Raw genomic sequence first — 21,896 nt, forward strand, 5'->3', positions numbered from 1 at the left:
TTAAACAAGGCGATATAATAAGGTCTTAACAGTATTTTGTACCAGCTGTACTAGCTTACAAACCGAGAAATATCACTGCTCCCTAGCATGCCTACAGTACTTTTTTTTTTTTTTTTTTTTTTTTATGATTGAAGCATTACTGGTGGCCCGGAGGCCTTTCCAGTTTCACCAGGACAGGTGGGCGAGCAAAGGCTCAGCCAGGAGGGGTGGGATTTGCTAACAGCTACCCGAGCGCCTCCGAAGGAGACCTAACAACTCAAGAGTAGCTGCTTCGCGAATGAATCTACTACCGGATCGGAATCGCGACCCGCTGAGAAGATCCGGCGAGAAACTCAGCGAGCTGATTCATGGGTTAGGTTGCACGGCGAACTCTTTGTCGAGTTCGACGAGTACGGTTACCGAGGTCCCTAAGCCTGCTCCTAGTGTTAGAGCTGAAGGCGTCTAATGCAAAGGTTATTGGATCTGATGGATCCGTAAGGACATGTCTAGGGCGTCGACGGTGACTGGCTCCTGCATGATCAGGATTCGGGGAGTAGTCAGCGGCGGCTACGATAAGGCGATTATCATGACGCATAGCCTTATCGAAGTACCGTTCCGACGCTGACTTCATGTATTTCTGTATAGATTCGAGGCCCAGGTCGTCGTGTAGATCAACGTTCCTCACGAACCACGGAGCTCCGACGGCTAACCTGCAAAAGCGGGATTGTAGAGATTGAAGGGTGTCTATGTGTGTGCGGGCCGCGTGAGCGAACACCACACTCGCGTAAGTCATGACGGGCCTTATGCAAGTTTTGTAAAGTGTCACCTTGTTCCGAAGGGACATTTTACTCCGCTTACAGATCATGGGGTAGAGTCTACCGAGAATAAACGCGGCACGGTCACGGACTGATTTTATATGCGGGCGGAATGTCATCGATGCATCCAGGGTAACGCCCAGGTACTTGACCTTCCTGGCCCAGGGTATGGATTGACTAAAGAGAGTAATCGGGGGTGTGAGATTCCTCCTCCTAATACGGGAGGAAATCCGTGTGGAGCTTCCCCTCTGAAATAGCACCGCAGTACTTTTCGCTGGGTTGATGTCTATGCGCCATTTTCGGAACCACTGTCCTAGGGCTAGGGCTGCGCTCTGAAGCTTCTTCGCGATTAGGGACTTGTTTCTACTGGAATAGTAAACAGTCGTGTCGTCGGCGAATAAAGCTAAATGGGTCGGCGGCGACCGGGGAATATCGTTAACGAATAAACTAAATAGGAGGGGTGAGAGGACAGAGCCTTGCGGGACTCCAGCTGTGAGAGGTCGTGGGGAGGAGCGGGTTCCCTCGACTCGATATCGAAAAGAGCGGTTCGACAAGAAGTCCCGTATGATGAGCACGAGACTATCCGGCACGCCCATGTTGAATAGTTTGAAAATCAAACCGTTGTGCCAGACTTTGTCGAACGCTTTTGCGACGTCGAAGAAGAGAGCTCCCGTGTATAACGGTTTTGGTCGATTAAGCCCCACAAGAATGTGCTCCGTGAGGCGGTGCACCTGTTGAACGCATGAGTGATTTGTACGGAATCCGAATTGTTCATCGATGAGAATGCCCTTGGATGAGACGAAGTCTCTGAGGCGTTTGTAGAGCAGACGCTCATACAGTTTGCCTAGAGACATGAGGAGGCTGATCGGGCGGTAGCTCGTCGGATGATTTTTTGGTTTACCGGGTTTATGTATGCCGATAACGTCCGCTTCTTTCCACACCGCGGGAAAGATACAGTTCGCCATAGCGGCATTGAAAATAGATGCCAACATCACGATGAGTTGGACGGGTAGAAGTTTAATAACGCGGTTGGATATACCGTCGGAACCGGGAGCCTTGCGAGGACGTAGGTCTTTGATCAAGTCTTTAACTTCCATCGGGGTGACGGGTGGTAACGCATCCGAGGGTGGCAAGGAGGCTCTGCGTTCTACCTCACTGTCTACTAATTCTACATGAACAGGGTCCACGGATTGAGTGCTGGGCGTACACTGGGTTTGCAATGTATCGGCCAGCAGCTCTGCTTTTTCATCATCATCGAACGCCGCGAGTCGGCCTGAGGGGCCTACGAGGGGGGGCATAGTTACTACCGTATCCGATTTGAGAGTACGAGCTAAGCGGTAGTAAGACCTTTGGGAGGGCGCGAGTCCTTCTAAGAAATCAGACCATCTGGCATCTCGGACTTCGGCGATGCGAGACTTTACGTCGCGTTGTAGGGCACGCATTCGAATACGATTTTCCGCGGTAGGATACCTGTCGTAGGCGCGTATTGAGGCGTTCTTAGCTCTTAGGAGCTCCCTAATATCGTCGGACAATTTGAAGCGGTGAAGGAAGTCCTCCGCTAAAACTTGTTTCGATGACCTATCTAATGTCGAGGTGATGTGTGACGTTAAGATGTCTATGGCTTCAGCGGTATCCTGAGGAGACGGGGTAGAGTCCGGGCTAAACGGGAGCGATGGTGGATCAGATTCAGCCAGGCTGACGCCCAGCGTGTGCCAATCCACCACAGTCCTCGTGACGGGAACGGAATCGGGAGCGCGACCGAGCTTCATAACGACGGGACGGTGGTCTGAATCTAACTCTGAAACGACTTCGATCGAGTGTAAGCGCAGAGTTACGTTTTTTAATAACGCTATGTCGAGTATATCCGGTCGATGTGCGATATTTAGCGGGTAGTGAGTCGGGGTTAGCGGAGCGACGATATCGAAGGCGAGATCATCGACTAACGCGTCAAGCCGCCTGCCATTCGGGGTTGTGGTGTGTGAGTTCCACCTGATGTGTTTACAATTTAGGTCACCCGCCAGAATGACAGAGCTCCCCATGCTGAGCAGCGCCTCGATATCACTGCTTAGAACGATCTTATCCGGTGGAAGATAAACGGACGCGATAACGATCGGCGCGTGTCCCGTCAGTGAGATTCGGCACACTGATGCTTCGATATTAGCGAGCGCGGGAGGATCGAGCGGGACGCAATGCAGGGCTCTTCTATAGTAAATGACGGTACCACCACCACGAGCAGAGAGCCTGTCGTTCCTGACCATGTTATAGTTCGCGATTTTAGGGTCACGGCGCGCGGGCTTAAGTAGGGTCTCCTGCACTAAAAATATATCAATTTGATGGTCACGCAAAAAGTCAGAAACCTGATTACGTTGATTTGCGAGACCGTAAGCGTTAAAAAATCCTATCGTTACGGATAGGGGCTTTACTCTACTTATATACGCCATTGATTACCGGCGGAGTGAGGGGAGGACGTACGTATTTAATGACGCGTATACGTCGGCGTATTCTTGCACAACGGCGATAAAGTGTTGTGCAGTGGAGGCAGCGCGAATGGCGTCGCCCAAAGCGTTAACGCGCTCAAAGTTGATCGACTGAAAGAAGTCGATCGCTAAAGCGAGATTTTCGGACGCGGTCGGAGGGCAAGTCGCGGGAGAGGGACGAGTCGCGGGGGCGGGACGAGTCGCGTGGGTGGGACGAGTCGCGGGGGCGGGACGAATCGCGGAGGAGGGAATTGTAGCCGTGTTCATATACGGCAGCGGTTTCGCCCAGGCCGAGACACTGGGCACCGGCGCCGGAACGAACGCTGGCTTAGCCTGCGACACAGAGGGTGCCGAGGCTTTGATGTCTGGGCCGGAAGCTCGGAGGCGGTTTTGGCGGGCGACGCGGCGATTTATTTTCGGGGCTCGGGGGCATCCGCGGTAATTTGCGGGGTGACCCTGTGTTTGACACAGGACGCAGCTAGGCGGTTCCGTCGCGGTTTTTTGGTCGCGAGCGCAGAGGGCCGTGGCGTGATCGCCCAAACACTTAACACATCGGGGGCGCGCGTGACAGTTACGGGAAGAGTGCCCGTACAGTTGACAGTTATGGCACTGGCTAGGAGTGCCTTTTTTATGGGGGGCTTCGACGGCGATACCGGAGAGCCTACAGACGGCCTGTGTGTTGAAGATTTTCTTACCCTCGGGGGTAGGCTCGAGGGTGACTAGAACCATATTATATGGCTCCCTACCGCGACCGGTGTGCATACGGTGCACAGAATTCACTGGAAAGCCCTGTTCTAACAGATCGGCCTTGACGAGCTCTACATCTAACTCTTTAGGGATTCCGCGTATTACAACGCGGAGTTCGCGGTCCTCCTGGAGCGTATACGTATGGAAACTTATACGTTCCTTACGGAGGTAAGAAGAGAGGGCCCTATGGTCGTCGGGTGTTTGAACCTTAATTTGAATGCCGTTCGCGAGGTTACGGGCATTCGTGAAATTTATATTTTTGGCCTTAAGGGCCAGGCAAACTCGATCCCAAGCTGCCTTCTCCTGAAGGATAACCGGGGGAGGGGTCTGGGTTTTATTTTGTGCCACCGGACGCGGCGACGGAGTGGCACGGGCTGGGGGCGCAACGGGAGTCTGAGGGCGGGGGCGCGACGCGTTCGCGGCTTTGCTAATTTTAGCGGCCGCGGGAGCTCGGGACTCCGCGGCACGCTTCTTACCCTTCTGTACCAGGGTGAATCCATCCGTCGATGAGGCGGGGGCGAGGTCAACCTCCATGTCCGAGTCAGAGTCGGAGCACGAGGAGGCGGGTGCAGGCGACCTACAAGCAAGTGTAGGTGTTTTAGAGGGCGCGACGGAGGCCGCGGATGATCGCTCAGCTGAAACGATGGTCACAGCGGACGACGCAGCAGCTTTACTCGCCAGTATAGGCGACACGGGAGCGGCAGGCACGACGGAGGCTGCGTTGCTCAATGCAGAAGCTTTGCACGCAGGTACAGGCGACGCAGGAGCAGCGAGCGCGGCGGAGTCCTCGAGAGGGCTCGCAGTGTGATTGGCCTTGAAGGCCAGAAACTCTGAGGCGAGCTGTGGGTGGTGAAGTCGGAGGAATTCCGCGAATACAGCGTCCATGATCGCTGAGTACCCAGGTGGGGCGGCCCCGGGTCTTGAAAACACTCGCCTTGCGGCGAGGCCCCAACTTCTCGGACCTGAGCGGTTCTATTGAACACAGGTGGCAATGCGGCGCGATTACTACAGGACAAAGAAAAAGCAAAACAAATCAGAAATAACAAAAAGAAACAAAACAAATAAATACTTGCAGGAAACCACTTTGTCGGCAAATGTATCACGAACACAAAAATAACTAAAACGAAACAAATAAAAGCTTCCAGGAAAAACACTTGGTCGGCAGATGTATCACGATCACAGGCCGCGCGAACAATGGCCGGGCTAACAAAAGCCGGGCGAACAAAGACCGGGCGATCGAGTGGACGATGAGCACGTCCGCACGTGACGGGTGCCTCTATCGGAATCGCCTACAGTACGTCTTCTCGCTAGTAGGTAATTAGACATACTTCTTTTTTTTTATTAATGGTTCGGACGAGGTCGTAACCTACCGTGAGCTTAGTGGGTACTAGAGTCCATAAACATCAACAAATACTAATGCCACCACCCGCTTTGAGACATGAGTTCTAAGTCTCAATTTTACAGTACAACGGCTGCCCGATCCTTCAAACCGAAAATGCATTACTAAATTGCGGCAGAAATAAGCAGGGTGGGGATACCTGCCCATGTACCTACTCAAAAATGCCTTGCTGCCAGTTAAAAATTAATCTCACATGGGATAGTGAAAGGGCATCATGGGTGGACAGGTTTCCAGTATATATTTCCATAGATTTTTTTTTTGGAACGAAGTTCCTTATGGGGCGATGCGGAGGGGTACCCTAATCGGGAAACAACGTCCGTAACGTAAGATTTTTATTATTTATGTGTAGTCTACGTGATGACGGTTATTATTATTTCTCAGATAGAACATAATTAGGCTTAATTATTATTATTCATATAAATAGCTGTTTCTTTGTATATTATTATTATTATATATTTTTTATAAATCATTGTGAATAAAATAAAGTTGATAACTTTGTAAAGAAGTTTTTTTTTATCATTAAAAAAATCATATTAAAAAATGTATACCCGAATAATTATTTTCTTTATACCTCGAATAGAACTTAAAATTAATATTTTTATAATAAGGAACTTCGTTCCTATCCGGTGTCCCATGACACCACACATCTTTTTTATCTGACCGAGGATTTAAACATGGAGATACTTAGTTATGATCGCTCGACACGAGTATTCAGACAGCCTTGCATATAAACTACTGCAGAGAAACAAAATGTATAGCGCCTAAAGTTCTTTAAGGGTTTTCATTTAAATGCGAACTGTAGGAACACGACGGTATACGTGGCAATGAGTTCTATCAATCGCCGCGGTAATGTCGCATCAACAATAAACATACCGTACATGCTCCACTTGTAAAATACCACGTTGTTCAGACGCCGAACAGCCTTCAGGAATAGTTTGTGCTCATCTGAAATGGCGATTGAAAATCGTTAATACAATTAAAATTACTTTTACGGTATAATCTCACGTTTTTAATGTCATTTTAGTATTTCTGACGTTATCAATAGTTCTCGGTAGGCAACGGCTTGGCTCTACCCCTGGCATTGCTGACGCCTATGGGCGACGGTAACCATTCACCATCAGGTGGATGTATGCTCGTCTGCTTACAAGGGCAATAAAAAAAAGGTTGTCGTGGCCACGTACCCCCGAAATAGGCAGGGTGGTGCAGACTCAGAAGAGGTCCTACCACCAGTATTAAGCCAGCAATAATAATATACTCTCATAAATACTCGTAGTGGGGTGTCTTGTGCGCCTGCGCTAGTAAGTACAGTATAATCTGTTTCTGCCTCAAGGTAGTTCCTATTAGGCGTATTTCCGAGTGGCGGGACAGCTGTTTTATAAGCACAATTGAGTTTTATGACACACCGTGTAATTCGTGTGCATTCCAGGAACAACTGAACTTCGGGCAAGTTTCAATTGATCTGCTCACTTCTGAGAAGCCAGTTTTCTTTGAAACCCATTAACCAAACTCACCAGAAACAATAGATCCGACCTGAACCGCACAAATCGACTCAGTGTTACTAGTTGCGGAGTAGAAGTTCTGACATGAAACCCCGACCAAACACTGAAGAGTGATATTCCTGAAAAACCACACGCCGACCACTGCTCCCACTGTGATTGCGTCCTGCTGAAAGATATCGCAAAGGTGCTTATCTATCTATCGTTACAGGGGCTTAAAGCATTAGATACCGGTTGGGGCTTTAAGTATTCGATTGCAATAAACCATCATTCCAGTTGGCATTTAGTTATGTCATCTATAGCTTCCTCTGGGGCCAACGTGTTTCATTCAATGACTACGTAAACCAAAAAGCCTAAGCCTGAATATAAAAAATCTTAACAAAATTGTGAACTAGGAATGGAAACAGGCTCTGTAGTAATCAGAGTCACTAAAGTATATATATTAAGACCATTTGTGGTAAAGAAGCTATCCGCTATAACTAGTTTTGGTAGCTAAGTAAAAAAAAATCAAATGTAACTTACATAATCGTCGCCGGGATAAAATTTTTTGCACAATTCAATGATTGATTGAATATAAATAAACATGTGCGTTAACGTTTTAAAAGTATGGAAGAATATCTGAAATAAAATTCAACGATTTCATGTTAGTGGCTTCTAATAATTATAATTTATCTGACTAGACAATATTATCTATACTAATATTATAAAGACGAAAGATTTGTTTGTTTTTTTGTATTGAATAGGCTCCGAAACTACTCAACCGATTTGAAAAATTCTTTCACTGTTTGAAAGCTACACTACTCCTGAGTGACGTAGGATATAATCTTTTTTGAAAAAAATTAGGGATCTTTACTAAAATTATAATAATGTAACCCAAGGTGTAAAAAATTACCTAAAATATTTTTTAAATCGCGTGCCCTGCGGAAACTATTCATACATAAAATAATGTACTACGACTTTGTAGAATACATCATTATTTACAAAAAATGCCGCAACAGCATATGTCTAACTTTTATAGTTATGTCGCAATAAGCGTTTTTTTATTTAAAAAATAAAACATCGTCAAATATCGTTGAAATGTTTTGTTAAAGATCCGAGCGGAGCCGGAGCTGGGCCGCTAGTAATTAATATTTTGTTATTTTTTATTTTAATGCCCGTATAGGCAGACGAGTATACGGCCCACCTGATGGTGAGTGGTTACCGTCGCCCATGGACTTCAGCAATGCCAGGGACAGAGCCAAGCCGTTGCATACCGTTTAATACTCTCCACAATCCTCGCGTTATGCTGTTAAGCCAGGTTTTGGTTATGAAAAGCTGTTGAGACTATTACATTAACGTCACGAATCACTTTGAGGTCTAAGTCTGAATTGTATGGCAGAAACGGCTCTCCCGCTCTTTAAACGAGAACGTGTGACTACTACGCGCTAATAGCCAAGATTATGCTACATGGCCGCAGCCTCGTCATGCGCACTACTTCCAGTAAATTTACTGCCTTATAGTTGTTAGCCTAAAATTTATAGATAAAAGAGATTGCGTCCTTACCAGCAGTCTAAAGGCTTCTTTAAAATAATTATATGCATCCAAAACATTAATATATGTAAGATTGATTCCATTCCAATCCGGCTTTGATCCATCCTTACACACAGTTACTTTAGCGTTACCCAACCGCCAAATCTCCTTATTCAACTCATCAAGGCTTTGCGCAAGGAAGTTCAGTACAGAGCATGCATAAACCAAGTTCAGGTCAAAAGAAAACACCGCCAGATCCGTTGTAAGATCAAAGATATTAAAATAACTAAACGACAAATGGAAAAACGAAAACATTGCCAGTGTACCGCAAAATAATACAATTATCAATATTACGCTGTACCATTTGACATTTTTCATAATCTCATTATTACGCGGTATGAATGTTTTGATGGTCTGCAACTTGAGATAGAGAAGCACATTCACATTAGAATAGGCGATGTTGACGTAAGTGTTGACAATAAAGCCGATACAGTAAAGTGCGACATCAAAATATTTACTGATCAACAGCATTGTTGTGAATGTGTCGTATACTGCGATTTTGTTCATAGTTAGAATGCGGAAAACACAGATCGAGATAAACACGAACGCCCCTGTAGCTGACCAGATATTACGGATCAAGCTATTCGGTGTTATATACCCATCTCTGATTGTATATTTGGGAAAGAAAAGGATAAATTGAAAAAAATTTAGCGGTTTCAACATGTCTTGTACGTGAGCGTCAACATTGTTACTAAGGAGTACCTCAGCACGATATAATACCCTCCTTGATGACATTTTAGATATGACTGCCTAAAAAGACAATTACTCTAATGGAGTTCTTATAGTTTGAACCCGTCATCAATATAAATATAAATGTGGGATTGATTATTTTGTTATGACTAGTTACGACTGGTGTCTTTGCTTTCATTTTTATGAAACAATATATGATGGTTGATTTATTTAATTCTGTAGATAATTTCGATAATGTGGTTAAAAGAGATAATTTCAAATTTTTCCCTTATAATTTCATTAAAAAAAAAGGTTAATGACACCAGAACTATACCATACGAAGTAGAATGTGGATATATTCCCAATAGCACATAGCATTTTAATTATGAAGAGCACTATCACAATAACTTACCTGATAGCGTGAGTTGCAGATTGTGTCTAGAAAAAGTAGACCCTAAGCATCATAAAATTAAAGCGTATTCGCTAGCCTAACATCGCTGTTAATGGCAATGGATATGACGTAGGCGTAGAATCTTACCCCTTCGCTGTTACGAAATATATGAGACCAGCCCTTGGAGTTAAAGAATAGAGACCAACGAAACAAAAGATTTTCAAGGGCCCAATGTTCGGGTAACAATGTACAGTTATTTAGAAATAATAAGGCCCTTTTATGTTAATTTCTAGAATAAATATTATGATTTGAATTATAACAACAGCGTTCTGATATTATTATTGTCTTGATTAAAGCTTGACTGCAAATTGCGGTTTTGCGTAATATGCGATTTTATATGGTTCTTAAGGAGTTGGAACCGAAACTAGAAACCGGTTTTAGAAAAAGTTTGAGATGCCCACATTAGACTTAACCTTTAAATATTGAGCTATCTCATTTGCCTACGGCATCTATGGTAGAAAATGTAGAGTGGCGTAATTTTATTTTTATAATAATTAGGTATTTAAATTGGTGAAAAATCCAGCCGATTTGTGTAGCGAAATAGCCATGCCGTGCATGCGACTCGTGCTACGCCATTCAATTTGTAAGGTATTATAGATGCTAAAATTCAATTGATCGAAGCTCATTGTCTCTAGGTATGTCATGACACTCATATTAAAACAATTTCGGCTATAAAATCAACAAGAAAACTGTAACTGCAGCATATATGAGTTTATAAAAAAAAAAAAAAAGATCTAGCCGTGGATAACATTAAACTTTTTCTTTTTACGTAATTACTAACAACAAACAAATGGATAGAACAACACCATTACAGTAATTGGGATTATTATTGATCTTTAGATATTTAGAATTAGTCACATTAATAATGCCGTACAAAAAGGACTCAAACCGTTGTGAGGTACTCCTCTACAACAATGTAGACACTGACCTGCAAGATATGTTGAGACCGCTCAATTTTATCCAAACAATCTATTTGTCTCCCAAATATACAATCAAAGACGGGTATATAACACCAAATAGTTTGTTCTGTAACATCTTATCGGCTGCTGGGGCGATCGTGTTCTTCTCAATCTGTGTTTATCGCATTCTCACCGCAAGCAAAATCGGAACGTTTGAAGGATTCAGTACTACGTTATTAATAACTAAATATTTTGATGCTATTCTTTTCTCTCTCGGGTTTGTTGCTAATGCCTACGTCAGCATTAGACTTTCCCACTTGAACGTGCTGCTTTACCTCAAGCTGCAAGCTATCAAGACTTTTGTACCATGCAAAAAGATTATGCAAAAAGTCAAATATTACAGTATAGTTTTGATTATAGGACTGATTATTGTTAGACTGATTATGTACATCCACTTCCATTGGTCATTGGGTTATTTAAGTTATTTAGATCTAATAACAGATTTGGGGGTGATTTCTTTTGACTTAAACTTGGTGTATGCAAGTTCTATAGTAAAATTCCTTGGATATAACCTTGAGGAGTTAAATAAAGAGATTTTGCGATTAGACGAGATTAAAGCAACTATGGATGAGGAAGGATCGAAACCTGATTGGAATGGCATAAGGAGGACTTACCTTAAATTTTCGGAAGCATATAATTATTTTAAGGACGCTTTTCGAATATTGGTACGAGTATAAATTATTTAATGTTACTATTATAATAATTTATTTCAGTAAAGTGAGATCATCTTGTCATAAACAGTGTAGCTCAAAAAAAAAAACTTGTAAAATCCTTAGCAAAACGTCTTATCTAAAACTAATTACAATGCTAATTTATTTATTTTACCGCTACGATGAGGCTTTCCGTTTAGGCTTCGACGATGACTACCAGTACTGGTTTTATTATTTTGTTACAGATACTTTTTCACACACTTAACACCTTCGCTCACGTGTTTATCTACGTTCAATCGGTAATTGAATTGTGTAAAGCTCCCGCTGATAATTACGTAAGTTTTAATTGCATTTATTTTACGAATATATATAATATAATATTTATAATAAATTTTTTATTTATTGCCTAGATGGGTGGACGAGCTCACAGCCCACCTGGTGTTAAGTGGTTACTGGAGCCCCTAGACATCTACAACGTAAATGCGCCACCTACCTTTAGATAAGTTGTAAGGTCTCAAGTATAGTTACAACGGCTGCCGCGCCCTTCAAACCGAAACGCATTACTGCTTCACGGCAGAAATAGGCTGGGTGGAGGTACCCACCAGCGCGGACTCACAAGAGGTCCTACCGCCAGTAAAAATACATCTGTCAAGACTTTAATAAGCAAGAAATCCACATGACCACGACTGCTCTGCCAAGAGCAACCGACTATAATGATAATTTTACGAATATCATTACAATTAACAAATAAAATGCTATATTGGATTAAAAACGTGTTTTGATCGATCGTAAATAGATATTCGTTGCTTATATTCCAGAGTGCAGCATTTTCGGTGCTAATAGCCGTGATCGTCTGGTTGCTTCGGAATATTATACTCCAAAGCCTGATTGGGATTTCATGCCAGAGCTTCTATTCAGCAACTAGCAACACTCAATCCATTTGTTCAATTCTGGTCAGATCTGTTCTTTCTGGTGAATATAATCAATGGTTTTTATTAAAAAAATATGATGTTGAAACACACTTCTTTATTGCATATGTGGTTGGACGAGCCCACAGCCCATCTGGTGTTAAATGGTTACTGGAGCCTATAGACATCTACAACGTAAATTCCACCACCCACCTTGAGATCTAAGTTCTGAGGTCTCAGTATAGTTACAACGGCTGCCCCACCCTTCAAACCGAAACGCATTACTTCTTCAGAGCTAAAATAGGCGGGATAGCGGTACCTACTCATGCGGACTCACAAGAGGTCCTACCACCAGTTATTACGTACCAGTAATATTTATATAGCTTTGCTTTTTGGATGACTTTCTATACGAACGTGCCTAAATGCATCTCTATCTTTTACCAGATGATCAGAAATTATTCTTGAAAACTGTTCAACGTCTCAACAAAGCAAACATCTCCAAGCTGGACGTGTACGGGCTTTTCATTGTCGACGCGACACTGCCGCTACGACTAATCCAAGTGATAGCTACATATACCATCGTACTACTGCAGTTCGCATTTCAATAAAATATTTAAGTAGATTTTGGGCCATTTACTAACAAAATAAGTCGTCGGTCCTTTTATCTGCGTTCTCGAGGTAATTAAATACGTTTTTATTTGTTTATAGAGTGTAATTACAGTCGCAATTCACAAAAACCTTCATTCACTTCGCCGATGTCGTAACGCTATATTGATTAGGTGCTTATTATATAAGTTCTTTGTAACTGTTAGCTACGCGATCTTTTAGCCTAGCTTTCTATAATATTCTATATAATCTCTATATATAAAAATGGATTGCTGTTCGTTAGTCTCGCTAAAACTCGAGAACGGCTGGACCGATTTGCTAATTTTGGTCTTGAATTATTCGTGGAAGTCCAGAGAAAGTTTAAATGGTGAGAAAATATAAAAATGCTCGGAATTATATAAAAACAAACAATTTTGTTTTTCCTTTGATGTGTCCCCTTGGCGTGTCTTTTACTTATCGATTGAGGCACTACGAAGTCTGCCGGGTCAGCTAGTCTTCAATAATTACGGTAGTGATGTGGTAGATATTTACTGAGTTTTGTTCAACTAACTTTTTGTTCCACTTTCCCATAGTTATAATGTAATAAGTTTAAATCTGAATAAGCTCTGTATTGTGTGAAAACATTTTAAATGAAATCGTACCAAAAAAAAAACGTGTTTAAAAGTCTATATTTAATGCGAATAATGAGAAACCCTTATAATTTTGACGGCCAATAACCTAATTAGGGTCAATAAACATGAACTTTTATTTAAATTCTGTCTTTCTGTCTCCAAGACATTGACAATTGATGAATTACTATGTCCTTCACTCGAACACAACATAATCTGTTTGTACCGTGAAACTATTACTACTTCAACTGATTTTTAGGGACAACTGCTATCTTAATGCGGACAACTATATCATACCGTGTCAACTCCGATGACTTCAGGTTGCAATTAAAGAAATGACCACTTACCAGGGTATTTTACTTTTCATAAATCCTTAATCAGGCTTGTAAAATTGCAAATTAAGCATCGCTGAATTAAAATTGATTGTTTTAATAACGCTCGCTTTCGGGACGGGTCGGTTCTGAACTCATCCGTCTCACACCAACAATCAAAAGACGCTCTTACCTAAATATGTCACGTAACTGGCAAATTCACGTACGAAAATTGTGAAACAAGGATCGAATTACCACAAAATAAACACTAATTAGTCTGCCGGCCCTCGTCGTACCCGAAATAAAAGTTCGGTGCCCGGGGGTATTTTGACAAACCCTTTTTGTTTGGCCGTCGATCAATCATACTGGGTTTAAATGGACGAACGGCTTTGGTTGTTTTCCAAGCGATCTATTCTGTACCAAAAGATAAACACGAGTGTCATATGTTTGTTTATATTCGTCTACACTAGGAGATGACATAATGTTTTAAACGCATCCAAATCCAGTGCCTTTGATAATGAATTTGAATAGCCAATGTTCTACCCAACAAGAGCACTTAGCACTGTTTTTTAAAGATTGTTGAACATGTTAGTGAACCAGACCTTAGGCGACGCTTGATTCTTCATAAAATTGCTATTCCATACCATCCATCCATACTAGTATCTCATCACCTAATTACCTACCTAACTAACCCAACTCATTCTCGTAATTCTGATCTTGATTACTGATAATATTTTGGCTTTAGTAGGAAATCACATTTTCAATCCTTAGTTCACTAAAAATTGTCTGCTTTATCATAAATTATTAGTCAACCTAGTATAGCTGCTATTACGGCATGTTTGGATTCCGGCTAAGAAAGTTTGGTATAGCCGGTCACTTTTTTGGGACATGCATTGGATCTGGTCACACCAATCGATTCCCTGTCGGGGATAAATACGGAACTTGCCCAGAAAGGTGTCCTAGATCCCCGATGTACGTCTAGGATCCAACAAATTGTAAATACGCATCTAGGACTGCCACACGAAGCTCCTGGACGCGTACACTATTTTCTGGTATCACTAGGCCTCCATTTTGGTTCCATTTTCTTACAATATATTTTCGTTACCCGTGATTGTCAGGCTCAGTTACGTTTTAATTAACGGGTTTGGTTGCGTATTGCTCGACTACCGTTTGTAATCGTTATGTGTGCGCATGGGATGTTGCTACGCTCCGTCATTCAATGAATCCCCCATAAACACAACCCACTGAGTTTCTTGCCGGATCATCTCAGTGGGTCGCGATTCTAACCCTGTGGTAGATTCTGCGAAGCACTGCTCTTGCCAGGCCTGGTCATAGCAAATTCTCTCATGTTGAGCTTGTGAGCTCAAGAAGCTGGAATAGCCACTTAGCCTACCAGCAAATAAGTAGAAAAAAAAGATGAATCCAAACGTTGAGACGGATTAGCGTGTCATGTTTAAATTTTACCGCGAAGATAGTAAAATTGCCGTTTCCAAAATAAGGTAGCCTGATATTCATTAATTACATACAATCTAATCTCCTCCACTATATCTTCATAATATGAACCCCCATATTATTCAGTTAATATATTATTATTAGGGTCGGGTTAGTACTACGACCTCTCTGCGGGCCTTTGTTGAAACGTCACTGAATATCCCATTAAAAATAATTACGATTACCATTAAAACGGGCCGCTTTTTAAGTGTCCCACTAAATTGTTTTATAGTCTGAAAAATAAAACGGTTCGCTGTGATTAAAAGTTTAAAGGTTTAATCTCGATTTTAGTTTATTCATTTTAGTATTACGATTTAGAATGATTCACAGCTTTCATGGGTCTCGGACGGCTGTACCAAACATATTATTTAATCAACGATCGGCCAAAACAAATAAAAAATACGGCGTGTAGCCTCGAGGAACATTTCCAGCAACAATTACAATGCTTTTTTCAAACATATGACATGTCGTCGTGGCCTAAAGAACAAGACATCCGGTGCATTCGTATCTAGCGATGCACCGGTGTTCGAATCCCGCTGGCGGGTAGCCGGGTACCGATTTTTCTAATGAAATACGTACTTAACAAATGTTCGCGACTGACTTCCATGGTGAAGGTAATAAGATCGTGTAATAAACTCAAACCCGCAAAATTACATATAATTTGTGTCATTACTAGTGGTAGGACCTCTTGTGAGTCCGCACGGGGAGGTACCACCACTCTGCCTATTTCTGCCGCGAAGCAGTAACGCGTTTCGGTTTGAAGAGTGGTGCAGCCGTTGTAATTATACTGAGACCTTAGAACTTCATACCTCAAGGTGGGTGTCGCATTTACGTTGTGGATGTCCATGGGCTCCAGTAACCACTTAACACCAGGTGGGCTGTGAGCTCGTCCACGCATTTAAACAATAAAAAAAAAAGGGTCAAGATAACAACTTAATGCCAGATGAGCCTTTACATATTTACAAACAAAATCTAACATTTACTCTCACTAACGATTTCCAGGATAAATGAATAACATCGTAATAAAAATCAGTCTGACATAATTCATTGCTTTGCGAACCTAATTACTGGCAGTAATTAAGGGCGTACTCCGAACAGTAAGAACAAATTACGTATTTATGTTTCGAAACAGTCATGCGATCCGGTTTGAAGCGTGGCACAACTGTGTTCGATTATAATTCGACCTCATGTCTCAAGGTGGGTCATGGCCTTTTTACGGGTGGTAGGACCTCTTGTTAGTTCGCACGGGTAGGTACCACCACCTCGCCTATTTCGGCCGTGAAGCAGTAATGCGTTTCGGTTTGAAGGGTGGGGCAGCCGTGGTAACTATACTGAGACCTTACAACTTATATCTCAAGGTGGGTGGTGCATTTACGTTGTAGATGTCTATGGGCTCCGGTAACCACTTAACACCAGGTGAGCTGTGAGCTCGTGCATCCATCTAAGCAATAAAAATAAAGTTTTTGTAATCATTGTTTAAGTTTTAAATTTGAATTTCCCAATCTTACTCATTATCTGAAAGTGGTTATTTTTATCACTTTATTTCCTTTGCTAATAACAGAAAATAAGATTAATAATAATATAAGAAATAATCTATATAATAACCTATTTTCATTTTGTATTTTATATCTTTTCTAATAAAGGTTTTCATGATAATAAATTTTAATGTGCCCACAATAAATAAACAAACTTTTTTAAACAATCTTCTATGAGAAAAACTCTCAGTGTGAGGTATGAGAGCAGCTGTGTGAAACAGAAGCAATATGTTAATAACGCAACTTTCTCTTCACTCTGCAGCCGGAGATATTTGCTGTTACTCGTTCATCACAAATATGAAATTTTGAAATAGATGGCTTCTTGTAATATCCGTTTTCGTTGGTCAAATCTCCAGAGACGACATGCTCTGTGGTTCTACTATCATCAGTTCGACACATACCACCAGTAACTGGAACAATAAAAAATAATATAAAAACAAATATTACGAGATAAATATTAAACGATGTTTTAATGTATTTCCAATATGTAGAACTAGAGGTCCCGCAGTAGTCGAAATTCGACTATAATTAATTGGAATTTTAAGTTTGTACACTATTATGATTGTATTTTATACTTCTATAATCACAAATTTCGCCAAAGCTACACTATAACAAATATTAATAAAGACAAACAATATTTAATCAATTCTCAATTTGACAACAGACGTCAAGAACAAAAGTTTGACAATAAATAGCATGTATGCGTGTGTGCGTCAAATACATGGTATGTAGTGTGTGTAATGTTTTCTTTATTGATTTAATGTATCTTTTATGCATTATTTAAAAAAAAATATGTAGAATAACAAATTAAACAAGCAACTTCATCGATTCAGATCTTGTTGCACCATGCGCGCCTATTTACATATTATATTACTTTTAATTACAAAAGCTTAGAGCAGATTGAAGTCTCAATTGTAATGGAATGGCAGGCCATCCTTTTAAAATACGATCCGCGAATGCTTTTCGGCAATAATAGATTCGGCAGTGGTACTAATCCATACAATGCCAGCAATACCTAAACAAGAATTAAGAAATTAATAATAATGCCTATAAGAGCTGCAGAAACAAAAGCTATAATTATCGATGCGATCCATTAAAAAAAAACGGTGGGTAATTAATTCAGAATCCACAAATTTTAATATTCTATTTTTATATCATGTAACTATATAGATATATATGACAATACTTTCATATATATCTTGATACAACCTTAAATCTTGCTACACAATTTTCATAAGACACTATACGCTACATGGGCACGTATCCACGTCACAAACTTAAGATAATCTCTGGTTTGTTTTTGCATATTTTCAAAAAACTAAAGCTACTTAATTCGACATAACAATAAGTTTATTTTTAATTAGCCCGAAACATTCCGCGACGCAACAAAGACTTGGTGTTGAAAATATCTCTAACACTACATCTCGTTTCGGGTCCATTATTAGACGAAAGTCAATAAAAACTGACAACAGAATTGATGAATTTTCCGTCGAAAGTGTTTTAAACATGCCTTAGCCATTAAAGGGCTCGAGAGACTAATGAGGTTCTCGTTGCGACACTTTATTTTGGAGTCTTTGAGCTTTGAAGGTATTCACAACGTTCAACCTAAAAACTATAAAATACGCCACACATTACCAGTGGTAGGTCGTATCGTTTGCTCATACGAGTCGATATTATTGTAGGTATATATTATGCGCGCAAACGCCTCTATTGGCAATAATTAACATGATATATTATATATCGTTTTTAGTTTATTCTATGTTATTATTTATTTATCATTAGCAAGACAAAACTTTTCGACAGTAAAATTCAAAATGACATTTTGACGCCAACTGTTGCACACCGGAATTCGGTGAAATCAACAGTCCGAGTAAAACCGAGATCCAGATCTAAAAAACCTGATTTTCTCTAAATCTAACATGAATTTTGTGCGAGAGAGAAGATGTGACGTTAAGTAGACACTGTTTGATGTGAAAATGTTCAGAATATGAAATTTAATGTTTAGGTATATTATTGTTTAAAAACACAAATGACTGTCAAAATAATCAAATATTAATAAACCATAAATATTAATAATGAATTATGTTTTAATTAACATTAATAATTTAATTAAGTATTGTAATTATTATGCAAATCATGCAAATCATGTTTTTGGCGCCACCTATTATTAGGCTGGATAATAATAGGTAATATTAGTTTATATTAGTTAAAAGTAATTTATGTAAAATAAATTAATGTTAGTAATGTAAGTAAAAATAACTAAAATATTAATTGTGAACATTAAAGCTACATTTTATGGATTGCTTCGCAGTAATTTCATTTAATTGTATAAAAGAAGTTGTAGTTGCTATAATCAGTCTAACAGTTTTTAAATAAGATAGATTCACTTATCTCGATTGATACTGTATTTTACAACACAATGCATTTCATTCATAACCAAATCTTTCAGCAACTTTGATTAGAGTGAAATGATCCAAATCCATAATGCAAAAGATTTTGTTAAGAACAATATGTATACCCTTGAGATAAACAAATACTGTTCTAACGTGCGTATTTAGGACAACATGGTTGTATTGTGTCGACATAGAATAGCACAACACATCAAACCAACAAAACAACACATTACATCAACCGCATTGTTTGCCCAAATGATCACGAGGATGTCGGCAACGATCCCCAAGATTACCTAGTTTGGGTTTCATGGTAATTTTATTTATAATATTACATCGGTTTTCCCAAGTCATAGAAATAACTAAAGTTATTACAGCTTAATCCCGGGGCTATTAATTCTAACTTTTCAAAAAAGCGATCGCGGGCCAAGTGACCGTGTAATATTGAAACATTACAATGGAAATAATAAATGAGTTTTAATTAAAATGTTATTTTTGTAATACTCTATTTAGGATACCTATAAAGTTTTTTTTTTTTTTTTTGTTGCCTAGATGTGTGGACGAGCTCACAGCCCACCCGGTGTTAAGTGGTTACTGGAACCCATAGACATCTACAACGTAAATGCGCCACACACCTTGAGATAGAAGTTCTAAGGTCTCAGTATAGTTACAACGGCTGCCCCACCCTTCAAACCGAAACGCATTACTGCTTCACGGCAGAAATAGGCGGGGCGGTGGTACCTACCCGTGCGGACTCACAAGAGGTCCTACCACCAGTAAAGTTTTAGTATTTACTTATATAAATAAGGTACAAGTTGAAATCATTTATTTATTAGCCTCATTATTTACTTAACTTCGAATAGCACTCGCTCAAGGATCTGCTTAGACTTATCTGATAGTATTGATTTTTTGAATTATTGACTTTCTTCCATAAAATCCTCTAGGTAATAATAAGTCATTCAAGAGCAGGCGCGCAAAGATTCCCCGTTCCACATATTTGTTATAATTGTAATTTATAACTATTAATCTATTTAATTGCTTTCGCGCGTACACAAGATAATTTACATTATAGATTTTTCTGTTGAGGAAGGGGGTTATTATATTGGAATTTACTGTTTCACTATAAGACGTGTGTTTATCGTTTCTGTCCGTACCTTGCTTGGGTCGGCTCCAAGACTTTGTTTGTGCACGTCCGGTTTGGATTTATTGCTCGCGACGCCGCGACGGACCACAGTCGCCGGTACGTCACCGCTAACTTATTGTCCGGAACTAACTGGTCAGAGTTGAAATATTCTCAATCGCTTACGATGACACCTTTGTAAATATTTTAAAGGAAATTGATTTGGCTGTATAGTATAGTTGCAACAAATTCTACCAAAAAAATACAGTGCAATCTCATAACTATTATGATTGGCTGAAAGATTTAATATCTGATGCCCATTAATAAATAGTAACAATTGAGTTTTATTAAACAAAGAGTTTCAAATGAGTTTGATTCGTCAATATAGTTGTTATAATTATTTTTGTGTCTATGGAGTTCTAATAAGGACTATGCTCCGTCATGACTTATGCAAGTGCAGTGTATATTAGCTTACGCGGCCCGCACACAAAAAAAACTCTCTCCAGGTAATCCAATCCCGTTTTTTCAGGATAGCCGTCGCAGCACCGTGGTATATGAGGAATGTTGATCTTCACGACAACGTCCAATTAGAATCAATGCGTAAGTAACAGAAGACCTATTCAAAACGCTTCTTAAAAAAAGCGGTCCGACACTATACCTAACCGTCTCATCATAGCCGCGAATCCTCTTATCGTGGCCGCCCCTAATTATAGATCCAACTTACCCAACGGAGCAATATAAAGCCACTGTCGCCCAAATCATGCCTTATCGCATCCTCCCGATCCACACTAGATGCTTATAGGCTCTTCAAGCACCGATCACCGCTCTCGTCGTTGAAGAGTTCGATGTGCAACCAAACCCTAGATACAAGGCACTTAGTTTCTTGCCGGATCTTCTCAATTTGTCGCGATTCCGACCCGGTGGTAGATTCACCAAAATACTGCTCTTGCTAGGGCTAGTGTTGGCAAGTTCTTTCATGTTGAACACTGTCATCTCATTTACCCGTCCGCGCATACTTGCAATAAATAGTTCCTAAGGCCAACCATTAAGTAGAGGGAAATGAAACTGCTAGGTCGAAGCCTAAATTCTATTTCAAATATAAAGTGTTCAGATTATGAAATTGAAACTCTTTATTGTCATTATCGAAAAATATATAGAATTGTTTCCTATACAAACATGTTTTTTAGCCATTAAAGATAACTAACCGTGAATACGATAACTATATTTCTGTCCTCAACACTTGATAATAAACACATCTTCGCTGACCGAATCCAAAACCGAATGTACAGTACATTCATGGAAAGCAAAACGATTTTTCGATGTAAAACAATAAGGATTATTTTTGTATGAAGACAAAATGTTACATACGCTCTTCTCGTTGTAATTTCGTGATAAATTACTGCAGTTACAGTGAAACTTCACAGGAAGTCCTTAAGAGGATTAATTGTTTGGATGTACTTTGTTGTTGTAGTTTGTGCGTTGATGTGTTGGATGGTTTGTTTGCATCGTGGCGCGGCACGACAGATTGTTTGTCATCTAGCTCAGCAAATACCTAACAATGGTCTTTTGCACCAAACGAAGCAGTAGATGTATTTACCGAAACATATTTAAACCGATTCTTATCTTTCTGAATGGATTTTTTGCTATATAAGTAATGGTTTTTCATAGACAATGCCTCGGATGTACCTCTGGCGTTGCTAACCTACATGAGTGATG

The 21,896-nt window shown here is 40.5% G+C and overlaps 2 protein-coding genes and 1 long non-coding RNA gene across 3 annotated transcripts; 1 reads left to right on the top strand and 2 right to left on the bottom strand.

Annotated features, from left to right (window-relative positions):
• Positions 1-6,198: 6,198 nt before the first annotated feature.
• On the bottom strand, positions 6,199-8,989 carry LOC134198857 (uncharacterized). Its single transcript, XM_062668499.1, has 2 exons — positions 8,815-8,989; positions 6,199-6,362 (listed from the first exon to the last, which is right to left on the bottom strand). The coding sequence occupies exons 1-2, from the start codon at positions 8,987-8,989 to the stop codon at positions 6,199-6,201; spliced, it is 339 nt and encodes a 112-aa protein (XP_062524483.1).
• A 2,135-nt stretch (positions 8,990-11,124) lies between these two features.
• LOC119628533 (uncharacterized) lies at positions 11,125-12,727 on the top strand. The gene is made up of 3 exons (XM_062668500.1): positions 11,125-11,226; positions 12,030-12,183; positions 12,564-12,727. The coding sequence occupies exons 1-3, from the start codon at positions 11,125-11,127 to the stop codon at positions 12,725-12,727; spliced, it is 420 nt and encodes a 139-aa protein (XP_062524484.1).
• Positions 12,728-16,717: 3,990 nt separating this feature from the next.
• Positions 16,718-18,502, bottom strand: LOC134198993 (uncharacterized). Its single transcript, XR_009973303.1, has 2 exons — positions 18,306-18,502; positions 16,718-17,080 (listed from the first exon to the last, which is right to left on the bottom strand). It is a non-coding gene; the product is annotated as an uncharacterized LOC134198993 (long non-coding RNA).
• Positions 18,503-21,896: the final 3,394 nt, after the last annotated feature.

Source organism: Bombyx mori, chromosome 5 (genome assembly GCF_030269925.1).
Source record: "Bombyx mori chromosome 5, ASM3026992v2".
Classification (NCBI taxonomy): domain Eukaryota; kingdom Metazoa; phylum Arthropoda; class Insecta; order Lepidoptera; family Bombycidae; genus Bombyx; species Bombyx mori.